The 13,523-nt window shown below is 35.3% G+C and overlaps 2 protein-coding genes and 1 long non-coding RNA gene across 4 annotated transcripts; all 3 read left to right on the top strand.

Moving 5' to 3' along the window:
- The first annotated feature begins 2,785 nt into the window (after window positions 1-2,785).
- On the top strand, window positions 2,786-5,088 carry LOC145002077 (uncharacterized). 2 transcript variants are annotated; one of them, XR_013661797.1, is made up of 3 exons: window positions 2,786-3,333; window positions 4,292-4,588; window positions 4,687-5,088. It is a non-coding gene; the product is annotated as an uncharacterized LOC145002077 (long non-coding RNA). The 2 variants fall into 2 exon arrangements; XR_013661796.1 differs by having other exon boundaries at window positions 4,292-4,553.
- A 54-nt stretch (window positions 5,089-5,142) lies between these two features.
- Window positions 5,143-7,473, top strand: LOC145002061 (presequence protease 1, chloroplastic/mitochondrial-like). The gene is made up of 9 exons (XM_078961366.1): window positions 5,143-5,269; window positions 5,364-5,520; window positions 5,817-5,946; window positions 6,047-6,225; window positions 6,351-6,460; window positions 6,547-6,694; window positions 6,818-6,901; window positions 7,045-7,142; window positions 7,238-7,473. Exons 5-9 carry the CDS (start codon window positions 6,414-6,416, stop codon window positions 7,419-7,421), a joined length of 561 nt encoding a protein of 186 aa, XP_078817492.1. The 5' UTR covers window positions 5,143-5,269; window positions 5,364-5,520; window positions 5,817-5,946; window positions 6,047-6,225; window positions 6,351-6,413; the 3' UTR covers window positions 7,422-7,473.
- A 1,893-nt stretch (window positions 7,474-9,366) lies between these two features.
- On the top strand, window positions 9,367-13,252 carry LOC145000181 (R-linalool synthase QH1, chloroplastic-like). The gene is made up of 7 exons (XM_078959372.1): window positions 9,367-9,579; window positions 9,649-9,919; window positions 10,077-10,449; window positions 10,550-10,768; window positions 10,981-11,119; window positions 12,297-12,545; window positions 12,885-13,252. Exons 1-7 carry the CDS (start codon window positions 9,367-9,369, stop codon window positions 13,182-13,184), a joined length of 1,764 nt encoding a protein of 587 aa, XP_078815498.1. The 3' UTR covers window positions 13,185-13,252.
- Window positions 13,253-13,523: the final 271 nt, after the last annotated feature.

Consider the following 13,523-nt stretch of genomic DNA (forward strand, 5'->3'; position numbering starts at 1 on the left):
CGTACTGCCTTACCGGAGCAACAACGGCAGGTGCTATCGCAACATGTACTGCCACGACCTGCTGCTTTTTGGTAGCCTTAGCCTTCTTCCTATCATCCCAAAACTTCCGCTTGGAGCCAGCGGTTCTTGCAGGTTCTGAGGTGGCCAGGGTAGTTGTTGTTGCGGCCGGGGTACGAAGCCCATGGTCTATGAGCCGCTATGCTAATTGCTTGGCACTATCAAATGTAGTGGGGTGTGATGCCAAGACATTTCCCTAGTACGGTTGCACCAGCCCCCACATGTATCTCTTAATCTTCTTTCCCTCTGAAGGAATCATGTTGGGATAGTGGGCCACCAGTTCACAGAACTTGGCGGTGTAGGCGACTACGTTGGAGCCCGTCATGGTTAGGCCCCAGAGTTCTTCCTCCAGCTTTTGGATCTCACCCCTCGGGCAATACTCCTCAATCATGAGGTCCTTTAAAGTTTCCCAGGCGATAACATTAGCCACTATGAGAGATAACGACTTAACATGGCCGTTCCACCACGTTAGGGCTTTATTTTCGAAGGTGCAAGTGGCGAACTTGACCTTACTCTCCACAGGGCAGGAGCAGATTTTGAAAACCAATTCGGTTTTCTCGAACCATTGCGAGAGGGCAATGACTCCACCAGTCCCCTTGAAGGACAATGGCTTGAAGTTTGTGAAGTCCTTATAGGAGCACTCTCTCGAGCGCACATGAGCTTCAACCTGAATAGACTAAACAGGGTTTCCTTCTCCAGTGGAACCAGATGAATGATATTGAGCCATGGCTGTAGCCACAACTACAGCTACAACAACATTTAAGGTTGTCGTGTCGAACTGAGGAGTAGGTGGTTGAGGTGGTGGTATCGGTGTTTCATTATTAAGGTTTCTCCTTGGGTTTCTGTGATGCAGCATCTTTGATCTATAAGTTTATGAAGATGAAAACATTGATAAGAATTTAATGGAAGAATTGATGTGAATGGCTCATGGACTAACTCTTCATAGCCCAACAATACGATTGGATAATATACTTGAATGAAGATGGAAGCATTAGGATAATAATTTCCAGTAGATTAGATATCTGTCAAAGGTACTGGGATTACCAATGTAATAATTTCGGGAAAAATGACCTAGAAGTAGGTCTTACATCAACCAATATGGAAAATTTTGACAGAACTATGACCAAATCAAGACCTAACCGGTCTAAGATTTACAAGGATAGGAAATTAAACTAGAGTTTTTACACTAACTAGGTTATATCCAAAAGAGAAGTTGATGAGAATGTATCGGTAACGAGAACTACCACAGTGAGTTCTTGACTCCGATAGAAGACGTTCTATGTCGCTTCTGCGCCTATCAGCTTTGGCTTGCTGAGCTCGAAGTTCTCTGACTTCAGCTCGGGTTTCAGCGAGTTCCCTCTGGAGCATTGCATTGCTGACCTGATCCCTTTCATGAGCGGACTCCAGTTGGCGAATTCGGATAGTGTTAATGCCAGAATTGGCATCAACCTCCATTACTCGGACGATAGCTGCTCGACCTTGCTCGGTGTTCTGAGCAATCCTACGAACCATAATGGGTTGGACTCTGTCAGCTGAACCTCCCTCAGTAAGGTTGTAGAAGCTTCTGTCTCCATTGTAGGGAATGGGTTGTCCTTGTTCTTGACTCCACCTATTCAAGTTTATGGCCCACAGAGGTGTGGGTCCTTGAAATGTTGGACGAGGGTTTGGGTTTAGAACAGTCGGGGGTTGGTTGTTGACTTCTGGCTCTGAGTCAGAACCATCAGAAAAACCTTTAGTTTCATGATCATCCAATGGAATTGGGTGATCATCTTCTGGTTCATCTTCTAGCCATCCTGCATTGCCGTGGTTGGGATAGTACGGGTCTCCGGGAAGGTGGAATCCAACCATTAAATCTACGTGAGAAGGGAGGTATAAGAATCTAGCACATAAGTAACTTATAGTAATGCAAAATACTCCTATAGTATTTTTAAGTTTAGGTTCTATTGTTCTCATTGTGGTATTGTGGGTAAGTTTTTAGACTTGTTGCAACCTCACAACCACACTTAGGCACATGCTAGTCAACCCTCGGATAATATAGTTGATCAGGCTATATCTTCCTAGTTTTGACCATAAGTCTCTAAGTCTGATTGTGTTGCCCAAAAACCGTAATACTTTTGTACTGTCTTAGTAATACTGATTTTCGTATGAATGTAGGCATGTATAATTAATTAAATATTTTATTATTTAAAGTATAAACTCTTAGTCATAGTATTTTAATCCCAATGTATTTATAGTTAGTATATCTTTTATGGGTTGGTATACTCAATTCACTATAAACAATGCTCTGATACCAATCTGTCACAGCCCCCAAACTGATGAACGGCGAAAACGTTTTGGGGTGGAGGATGTCATGTACAGTATTACAACAATGCAAAGTAGTAAACAAGCAACAACATCATCCATTGCATTAATAATATACACTACTAGAAAAACAGCCTTTTACGACGCGCAATTTATGATACGCGTCGATTTACGATACGCAAAAGTGTGTGACCTAAAAATAAGGTCATCTCTCTAAAAATTTTAAGGATTTCGGACGCGCATTTTTGGGCGCCCTTAAATTAGTATCTGAAAAAAAAACACGGAGGGCGCCTATAATAAATATGTGTCGTCTGAAGACGTCGCTTTATAAATTTTAATGGAAACGCGCGTTCCATCCTTTAATAGCTGGGGGGAAAATGATATCCTAAAAAATTAAAAAGCCCGCCTCCCTTTTTCTTCCTTTCCTCTTGCCCTAATTATCGACGTCGATCAAGGCAAGCATGCCACCAGCCGACAACCTTCACTCTCTCCTGCTTTTCTCTGTAAACCCTAATCCGCCTCCACCACTACCGAATCTACCTCAACTCACCTCTGACCTCGGCTCATCTGTGTTCTCTCATATTTCCCTCTTCAAATACATCCTCCCTAATTCTAGGGCTTTTTGTTCAGGTTCTCACAAATGCAAAACGAACCAGAGCATGGGTGGACGATTCGCCTTCGTTTGCCGGCTTCCCTACCATCATCGATATACTAGCATTGGTCGTCCTTGGAGTCACCATCTCCATCTAACACGACCCTAGAAAAAATTGATATCCCAGCTTCCCCAACACTTTCTGCATCAAAATCGATCCCTCCATAAAAACTTTCACCACCGGTCATAACTTCCATCTCCACACCACTAACAACGCATCCCATCATCAATCTCTCTTCCAAGAATTTTCCATGGAATTTTCTGAATTTGAAATCACGCTTCAGAGTTTTCTCTACAGGAGGAAAAGAAATGACTTCTCCAAGGTATGTTCTTCTTCTTGTATTTGCCTTCTCTCTATTGTCTTTCTTTTTATTATATACTTCTTCTTCCTTGTTGTTTGTTGTTTTAAGAAAACTAATTATACGTACTTCATGTGCCAATTAGAAGATCAACATTTGTAAAGCATATATATAATGATGAAATGCCCACATCATAAGAAAAGTAAGTCACGGGAAGGAAGAAAATTGATTAGTAACAACTTTTTGATTTTTATGTTGTTGGGATGGATTTAAATCTCAGTATTAAGAATTAAGAACTGATTTGTCGATTTCTGATAAAAAAATTTAGTTACTAGTCAAATACATAGATCCCAAAGTGTCTATTAGTCTACTTCTAATTTCAAAATAGTATAATTTCAGTAATGTGAAGTTTTGGTTTCTCTAATTATTGACTTCTGGTCCTGTGGACTGTGATTATGTACCGGTTAAGTTATTGTTCTAATGTTCTAGGCATCAATTATTTCTCTTTGGATGATATACAATCATACAATCTGATTTGTGCTATTTTTTACAGATACTATCTAATTCTGTCATTATGATTTTGAAGATATAAAATGCATGTATATCTGCTTTCTAAAAAGAGAAGACCAGAGGCCTTTTGTAGGTATTTTTTTTTATCTAACCTGTATGCAATCTATTTCTTGATTCCAACAGTCATATTCTGATTTCTCATTCAACACCTCTCGTAGTGTTAATTTCATTTATTAGTTGGAGTTCAAAGATTTGTGTGTCTTGCATGCATCATCAACTTCTATTTTCTTTGCCATTTCCTCATTGTGTTGGGCTTCCTGTTTATTTCTTTGCTTTGATGTATAGGAAAGTTGTTATTGTCATCAATTTCCTATCTAAGGTCTTATTCTATGTTTCTTCACCAATTCCATATCTTAGAGATGATATAGTTATTGAACTATGATTTTGATTGATTTGAACATTGCATATGCAGCTACATCAATCAAATATAACCACCACCAACATCAGGATCTGCTAGCATTTTAAATCTACAGAAAGAATATGAAACCAAATTCGATAGCATAATCAATCAACAAGCACAAGCGGAAAGCCAAAGCCAATTCCCATCACCCAAGGAAAGTGTGTTTCCGGTTCTGGTACCAGTAAGAGGTTTAAGGTTGGAGACTGCTATTGATCACTAATCCTAATCATCATCTTGTAGGCAAAAGAATGAAAGTTCCAAACACTAGCACCAGGTCTTGTGATTATATCATGGAACCTATAATTCCTTGTAACCTTTCTTTCTTCTTTACTTATTAGTTAAATGTCCCATTGAATATAAATGTTGTTCTTAACTAAATAAATTTGTCCCTTCATCAATGAATGCAGGTTTTCCATCTGATTTGAGGTATGCCATTTCCAAAATTGAGGTGGTGCAACTACAGCAGGTAAAAGAGACAATGGAAGTAGGTATAGAAGTTGATGATGGGGTTGTGGTAGGAATAGGAATAGAATCATGTCGTGCTATTCTAAAAAGTGTTGAAGAAAATGAAGAAAAAATAGGGGATATCTTTGCCAACTTCCAAGTCTTTTGTATCTATTTATTGGAACAAAAGTTTTTTTTTTTTGTTTCTTTCACCTGGTCGATGTGGGAGCTGGAACAAAATCCATCACAAATTCACAATTGGAAAGTAGGTTCTTTGGCTTGTATCACAATTGTTTTATAAGATAAACCATAGACTAAATTACATAACTTTTTTTGTTCTCCCATTTCATCAAAATATGATAATATGATATGTATACTAAATAATATAACTTTTATTACCCGCATTTCATTCATATATATATATATATATATATATATATATATATATATATATATATATATATATATATATATAAGCAAATAATGCACATTACAAGCTATTATACTGAAGGAGATATTCAATTGCCCCTGAAGCTTCAAAATATGGTAATTAACTTAATAACTTTTCATTATAAGTTTCTTAACATGAAAGATGTGTAAATCCATTTCCCAGAAATCTTATCACAACAACATTTCTCAGGTATATGCAAGATTGTTTCCCCTTTGAGTGCCTCTATTCCAGCTGGAATGGTTTTGATGAAAGAGAAAGCTGGTTTTAGATTTACTACAAGAGTGTTGCCTCTTTGTCTTGCTGAGTGGAATATTGATGATAAAATCACATTTTTCTTGAGTGGAAGGTGTGTTTCTTTGTATATATTTGGAATTTACTTTTTCTTTTTATTATGATATCAGGTTTTGAGTATCTTTTTTATTCATCAGAAACTCAATTAAAGGAAACTTGATGATAACTCTTTTCTCGATCTTCTTGCTGAAAATGCCACTTTAACAGAGTGTGAGCATGATTCTAGGATCACCAACGCATTTATACCATCAATGCTATGTGCTTCACCTGATCTAATACTGTTTCCGAAACATAACATACACTAAATCATAAACTGCCTCTGTGTGTGTAAACATTTTTTTTAAATGACAGATCCTACCTACATGATTCGAGCTGTTCAAAGTAACGCATCAGATAACGTGTACAACACTCTTCTCGCTCAAAGTGAGGTTCATGGAGCCATGGCATGGATATACTGGGTGCACTATGGGCCCGGTCCACGGTAGAGAATGTTACATACCGTTTTACATAAGTTGAAATTACAATTATACCCTTGAAAGGGTTTGGGTCAAAGTCAAACCTAAACGAGTTGTGTTTTGCAGAGAATCATGGAGATGCAAAACAAAAAGGATTCAACAAACTCGTCTGAAGCATTCTCTTGTTTTCTGAAGCAGGCCCCATTTTATGTGGTGTTTCCAGCTACTATAAGCCTTGGGTGCTTGTATTTGTCCAAGTCATCCAACCTTCAGGACTTGCTGTTGGTTAAGCTGTCAAAAGAGATGTATGATAATTTTGTTTCTTCTTTCCGCCTTGTGTTTTTCTGGTTTCATCATGTACAGGTTTGTAATTTTATTTTATGAAAATTACACTATTTCATATTATTCAGATGTCTTGTGAATATTTCAGGTAAAAGTATTGCAGCATGATCTCTTCACAAATGATGTTCTTTACACTGAAATAGTATTTGACATGAGTTTACTGAAGCAAGAACTTCTTCCTATAGTTCCACTCTTTTGGTAAGATTCTTTTGGACACATGAGGGTAATTAAGTAATTATGTATTAATATTATTACTCATTATGTTTATACTTATTGATAAACAGTCAATCATTACTGGAGATGGGTACAAAAGATCTGGACTTTGGGCAGTTAAATCAATTAATTGGAAGGAAGACAGGTGGCATACTGTATTCTCTTTCACCTCATCAAAAAGAGGGTTTGAACCTCCTATTAGTCATATTATTGTTCGAGGTAAATCCATGTCAGCACGCATTGAATATCTTTTCAACCTTGTACGTTTATTATATTCATTTAACTAAAATTAAATTATACATTTTTTTTTCCGGTGAGCTTACTATAACTCTGTTATTTCAGGTGAACTGTATTCTCCAAGATGTTCAGTTTGCAGATCAAAAGCGCTTCAAGCAGTTTGTCTCCCAAAGTAAAGCTAGAATGGAGGTATTAATTACTGGAATCATATAATATAAAAATTATACAATTTGATTATCACAATTCACACCATTTAGTAAAATATGGTCTGAATTTTTTAATATATATATATATATATATATATATATATATATATATATACACACACATAGAATCGATTAAGGGGCAGTGGGCATGGCATTGCAGCTGCAAGAATGGATGCAAAGTTAAATAGTGCAGGGTGGATTAGTGAACAAATGGGTGGTGTCAGGTTGGATTAAACACATTGTTTTAAATAAAATAAGTGGGAGAAAAAGAAAGAAAGAAAATGATTAATATTAATAATAATATTCTTTATACTTTCAGTTACCTGGAATATTTGAAAGATCTTGAAGAGAAAGTGGAACACGACTGGAATGGAATTTCATGTGTTCTTGTTAGGGGTATAGTCAAGATCAATGGAGCTTCTTGTGTTAACAGAAAGAATACTGTTGTAGCACTAGCATCTTATGAAAATGGAGCTTCTTGTGTTAACAGAAAGTGTTATTAGTGTTGACATGTAATTTTAGGTAACTTGTTTGACATATGATATTTTTTTGAAATGAATTATTGTTCTTATGTATGGTATTTTATTTTGTATTATGATAATTTTAATCTGTTGTTCAATTTGAAAATTAGTAATTCTATCAAATATATATATATATATATATATATATATATATATATATATATATAGAGAGAGAGAGAGAGAGCATTTAAAATTATGACACTCAAATACATGTCATCTTCATTTATGACAGGGGATTTAATGATACGCAATGTGTGTCCTAAACGCGCGTCGTAAGGTTACGACACGCAAATGCGTGTCGTCTTCCTTTATGATAGGACCTTCCTTGGTACGCATTGCGCATCGTAAATGTGTGTCGTAAATGTGCGTTGTAAATGCGCGTCGTCTCTCGTTATGACATGACCTTCCTTGACGCGCATTTGTGCGTCGTCTGAGTGTTTTACGACGCGCAATGAGCGTCGTAAAAGGCTATTTTTCTAGTAGTGCGATGACCGGTTCCAACATTGAATACATGGTAAGAACCGATAGGAACCGGGAACTGGTAGAACCGGCGGTCCGGTCCGGTTCCTATTTTCCACCAAGTTTGGTTCTCGGGCCGGTTTCGGTCGGGTCGATTCCTTTGCTCATCCCTAACTTGGATAAAGTGGATCAAAGAAGATGGGTCATGGATCAAAGAATATGGTCATGGACTATCCATTTGAAGCTTGAAGATGATTGACCAATATTTGAATCATGTGAGGTGTGAAGGGGACAAAGGGAATTTTAAGTAGTAGGGTGGAGTAGTGGAGAAAAATAGTCAATAGCATTCCAACAACATTTACGAGAGTGGAGTCTCAGTCGCAAAAATCTGCGAGGGTACCCGCGTGAAAACACGCTTTGTGGCATTTTGGTCATTTTTCTCATACTTTTAAGTAATTGTTAGTTTCTTGATGCAAAAACACTTTTGTGATTGTTATCTTGTCACCATGAGTGGCTAGTTTCTTTATTTTGGTTAACTTTGGCTAAAACCCTTGGGTATTTGTGGGTTTTGAAGGATTCATGCTTGATTATCATTTATCTTATATTTATGATTCTAGTTCATATTTCTTATGCTTGTTTAATACTTTGTTCACGAGCTTGGTACTTGAATGAGCAATTGTTGGTTTAGTATTGAATCATTGAGTTTGCTTAGAACAAGGGCTTTATAATGGTTGGAATCATCTATAGCTTATGGATTATGACACCTTTATGGATGTGTAAGCATTAACATCCTCTAGGAATTGAGGATTCCTTCATTCTTAAGGCTAATCAATTTTCTTGGGTTTAATTTGCTTCAATTGAATCCTTCAATTTGATTAAGTAGGTGTGTTGTGAGTTTTCCCAACCTCTATACTACCTTCGCGAAATCTTGTCATATCATGCTTTTTGGCTTTCAATTTTGACTTAGTTTAAATGTCATGGTGGAGATTGTAGTAAAATGTGGCATTAAAACTATTTTTAGGTTCTAATATGTCAATAAAGCTATAGTATAGGGGCCATTAGTGTAAATAGCATAAATGATCACTTTTGTCTTTCATTTAGATAAGACGTACATAAGAGTTTTTTTGAGTTCTTTCTCTGTATCACGCATACATGCACACACATTTCAAGAACATTTAATCTTTATTTCTTCGACGATTTCTTTTTAACTATCGTTTTATGCTTCCGCAAACTGGTAAAGTAATATATATATATATATATATATATATATATATATATATATATATATATATATATATATATATATATATATATATATATATATATATAGATAGATAGAGAGAGAGAGAGAGAGAGAGAGAGAGAGAGAGAGAGAGAGAGAGAGAGAGAGAGAGAGAGAGAGAGAGAGCGCTTTGATGTGCTTTTTATATATAGACCAACTTATTACTTCTAAGATATATCTTTCTCAATGGCTTCGATGTGCTTTTTTTATAATTCAATTCTCCATTACAACTACAATCATAAAAAAACTAGATCTTTTCTCATTTGTAAACACTTATGTTCATTACAATCGACATCAATGGTCGTCATTGCGGCTGAGTCCCTTGTTAGACGATCTGCAAATTATAAGTCATCACTATGGTCCTTTGATCATGTTCAATCGCTCTCTAGCAAATACATAGTAAGATTATCATTTTCTATTCTATTAATTTTTTGTAGTATGTCACATTCAAAAATTTAACCTATACAGGGAGAAGAGTACACGGCGAGAGCACATACTTTAAAGGAAGCAGTGACAACAATGATACACAGTGTGGGAACTCCATTGGATACCCTGGAGCTGGTTGATGAGTTGCAGAGACTCGGGATATCATATCATTTTGAGGATGAAATAAGTGAGGTCTTGGAGATGATTTACTACAATTACTACAAAACTCAAAATAAGTGGAATAACATGGATTTGAATGCTAAAGCTCTTGGCTTTCGACTACTAAGACAACATGGTTATCAGATTCCCCAAGGTAATTTTAATAAAGGATTCATATTCGTAGAGAATTGAATGATTCATATTCGTAGAGAATTGAAAGATTTCATTTGTGATCCCGATGCATGAGGTTTACTCTATATTAAAACACACATTAAAAGTTTTTTTTTTCTTGATTTTGCTTTTATATTTAGAGATATTTCTCAACTTTAAGGACAAGACTCAAAATCTAAACCCACAATTACTCGAGGATATGGTGGCAACGCTGAACTTGTACGAGGCTTCTTATCATTCATTCGAGGATGAAAGCATACTGGACGATGTCAGAGACTTCACAACTAAATATCTCCAAGAAAATTTAGAGAAATTGGATGGAAATATATCATCGTTAATAACACATGCGTTGGAGCTTCCGTTGCATTGGAGAGTACCAAGGATAGAGACGAAATGGTTTATGGAAGAATATGAGAAAAGAAGTGGCATAAATCCCACATTGATAGAACTTGCAAAACTGGATTTTAACATGGTCCAGGCTATCCACATCGAGGATTTAAAACACTCCTCAAGGTATCATATGGGTATATATAAATTACATTATCTTGACTTGTTATACACTACAAAATAAAGTATCGTGATATATAGCTATTGTGTACCCCATGAATATAAGGTGGTGGAGAAATATAAGTTGGGATAAGAAGTTGAACTTTACTCGAGATCGGTTGGTGGAGAATTTTTTGTGGACTGTTGGTGTTAGTTACCTACCTCGCTTTAGCAACGGAAGGAGAACGTTAACTAAGGTTAATGCCATAATTACTACTATCGATGATGTCTATGACGTATTTGGTACTTTGGAAGAACTTGAACAATTTACTGATGTTATCTGCAGGTAAATGCTAATATATATATATATATATATATATATATATATATATATATATATATATATATATATATATATATATATATATATATATATATATATATATATATATATATATAGACTCTTACGATACTTCAGTTACATGCTTAATTAGTTGTTTATTAACTACTATATATTTGCACAAATTTAATGAGAACTAAAGAAATTTTCTTTTACAGATGGGACCTCAATGCGATAGGAGAACTTCCGGATTATATGAAGATTTGTTTCCTTGGATTCTATAATTCGATAAATGAGATTGCATATAACACCTTGACAAACACAGGATTCTTAATCCTTAAACACCTAAAGAAAGCAGTAAGTAATCCTTCTTCTTAACAATATTATGTTGAGATAATTACTAAGGGCATAACACCATGAATACATTTTCAAATTATATTACGAAAATTGATCACCGATTATGTGTATAAAAGAGTTGTAAATTTTCAAGATTATCTTTTAGTGATCTCGGACATCACATTTTATAATTAATATTTTAATTTTTTCACGAATAGGATATTAATTATATCCAGATACTGTCATTTTCAGATACTAAAACATTAGAAGCTACAGATCATTTTGTTAACCAAAAATAGATTTTGTTTTCTTGAGAACACAAATATGACACGCTTTTTTTTATTGTTTTTCAATGATAAATGGGTTTGTCCATCAGAAAAGGAAAGATGACACCACCTTTTTATTATTCTTTAAATCCAGAATAGCAATAAAGAATTAAAGATTCTTCATTGGGAAATGAAGAGGACACCACCCTATCTCAACCGCTCTTTATTTCCTTTATTTTTTTTATTCTTGTATAATTTAATCTATTTCTAACCTTAAGACTAAACAGAGTGCGGTGTTAAACCCACTTGCTACGCTCGCTAGCAAGCTATAAATACCGTCTCCTAGCGCTCGCTAGGGTGGTTGCTATGCCTTTCTGCCTTTCTGGTTACCATTGTGGCGAGATGAGAAAGAGTGTTGGTGAAATCTGATTGGTCAATAGGAGGTTGACCGAATTGCAATCCCATTTTACTTATTAATTTCTCCTCTTTGATTTAATAAAAAATATATATTTTGGAGTGTTAGGAGTGTTATCACCCTGTATCAAATACTAAGATTAGGTGTTAAACTGTATCAAATACTAAGATTAGGTGTTAAACTGAGAAAAATCAGGTAACAATCAAAAAACTAACATAATAAGATGTTAGGAGTGTTACCACTCCCTTAACGATGACATACCATTGGGTTGTAAACCTTTTGATATTTTCTTTATTTATTAACTTAGATAAAATGGGAAAAAAAATTATGAATTATTTTTGTCAGAAAAAGAAAATAATACTTTTGAAATATGATGTCTATAACTATTGGTGTTATGCTCCACACCCCCCCCCCCCCCCCCCCCCCTTGTGATTTTTGTGATTAATTGTTATTCTATTTCCCTTGTGATCTGAATCAAATCCTGATCTTTTAATCTTTTTGAATGCCAACATTGTAGTGGGAAGATTTATGCAAGTCATACCTAGTAGAAGCACGGTGGTACCATAATGGATATACACCCACACTTGAAGAGTACTTGAAAAATGCTTGTGTATCGATATCAGGTCCTGTAGTACTCATGCATGTTAACTTTTTAACATCAGTTAGTTTAACGGAAGAAATCCTACAATGCCTGGATATGTTTGATGATATAGTTCGCTACTCATCACTAATATTCCGACTTGCTGATGACTTAGGGACATCCTCGGTATGCTCTAGCATTATTCGTATTTTGACTATTTTCCTTTCAACACGTACATTAAATTTGAAAGTGTTCTCAATGGTATATAAAATAAAGACAAAATTACTTGCGGTTGATCCTATGGTTTCTTAAAACAGATGCAGTAAGGAAAATTATTAAACGCGCTATGCATTATGTCCTGTGGTTTCATTTATGTCATGGTTGGTTTTTTTGAAACCATAAAGACCAACGGTATACTAGTTTCAATAGTTGTCCTTACTACGCTTGTTTTGGAAAACTACATTGACCAATCACGTAATTCTTTTTAAAATAAATAAGTTAAACATTATGTTTTCTTCTTTTAAGGATGAAATGACAAGAGGGGATATTCCAAAATCAATTCAGTGTTATATGCATGAGAGTGGTGCAACAGAAGAGGAAGCTAGAAGGTATATAAAAAAGCTAATCAATGAGACATGGAAGAAACTTAATAAGGAACGAGCATGTGTTAACTCTAAGTTTTTACGAGAGTTTATAGACTATGCAACAAACCTGTCTAGGATGGCACTATTCATGTATGCTAAAGGAGACGGGCATGGTCGTCCAGATGTGATTAAATCTTATGTATTATCATTGTTGTTCAATTCATATGAAAGGCAAGAATAGTTTAGAATATGTGTTTTTATTTAAAATGCCAAAGAATCCCACATTTTATGTTGCTAGAAGATCTATAAAGGACATGGAAATAATGATATCTTAACATCTTAATGTTGATGCTACTTTGCAATTGACTTCTATGAGATTTTTATGAATCAAATTGGAGGAGTGATTGTACCTCATGCATTTGAAGATTATGCTTCTTGTCTTTGTTTCTCAAACATTGTACATAGGTATGTGTGTTTGAATCGATGATACATCCACTATGGTAATGAATATTAAGGCCCAAGATATTGACAATAGTGTTCCAAACATATTTTAGGTTCGACAAAAAAAAGAGCCTTTATT

This window comes from Lactuca saligna, chromosome 6, assembly GCF_052625555.1.
Source record: "Lactuca saligna cultivar CGN05327 chromosome 6, ASM5262555v1, whole genome shotgun sequence".
Lineage (NCBI taxonomy): Eukaryota > Viridiplantae > Streptophyta > Magnoliopsida > Asterales > Asteraceae > Lactuca > Lactuca saligna.

Bases quoted from the DNA above. Each gene is read 5' to 3' on its own strand.
- LOC145002061 (XM_078961366.1), top strand. From the start codon at position 6,414: ATGAGTTTACTGAAGCAAGAACTTCTTCCTATAGTTCCACTCTTTTG. The intron at 6,695-6,817 runs GTAAATCCATGT...CTGTTATTTCAG, and splicing joins TAGTCATATTATTGTTCGAG to GTGAACTGTATTCTCCAAGA. The intron at 6,902-7,044 runs GTATTAATTACT...ACACACACATAG, and splicing joins AAAGTAAAGCTAGAATGGAG to AATCGATTAAGGGGCAGTGG.
- LOC145000181 (XM_078959372.1), top strand. From the start codon at position 9,367: ATGGCTTCGATGTGCTTTTTTTATAATTCAATTCTCCATTACAACTAC. The intron at 10,450-10,549 runs GTATCATATGGG...CATGAATATAAG, and splicing joins GATTTAAAACACTCCTCAAG to GTGGTGGAGAAATATAAGTT. The intron at 10,769-10,980 runs GTAAATGCTAAT...TTTCTTTTACAG, and splicing joins TTTACTGATGTTATCTGCAG to ATGGGACCTCAATGCGATAG.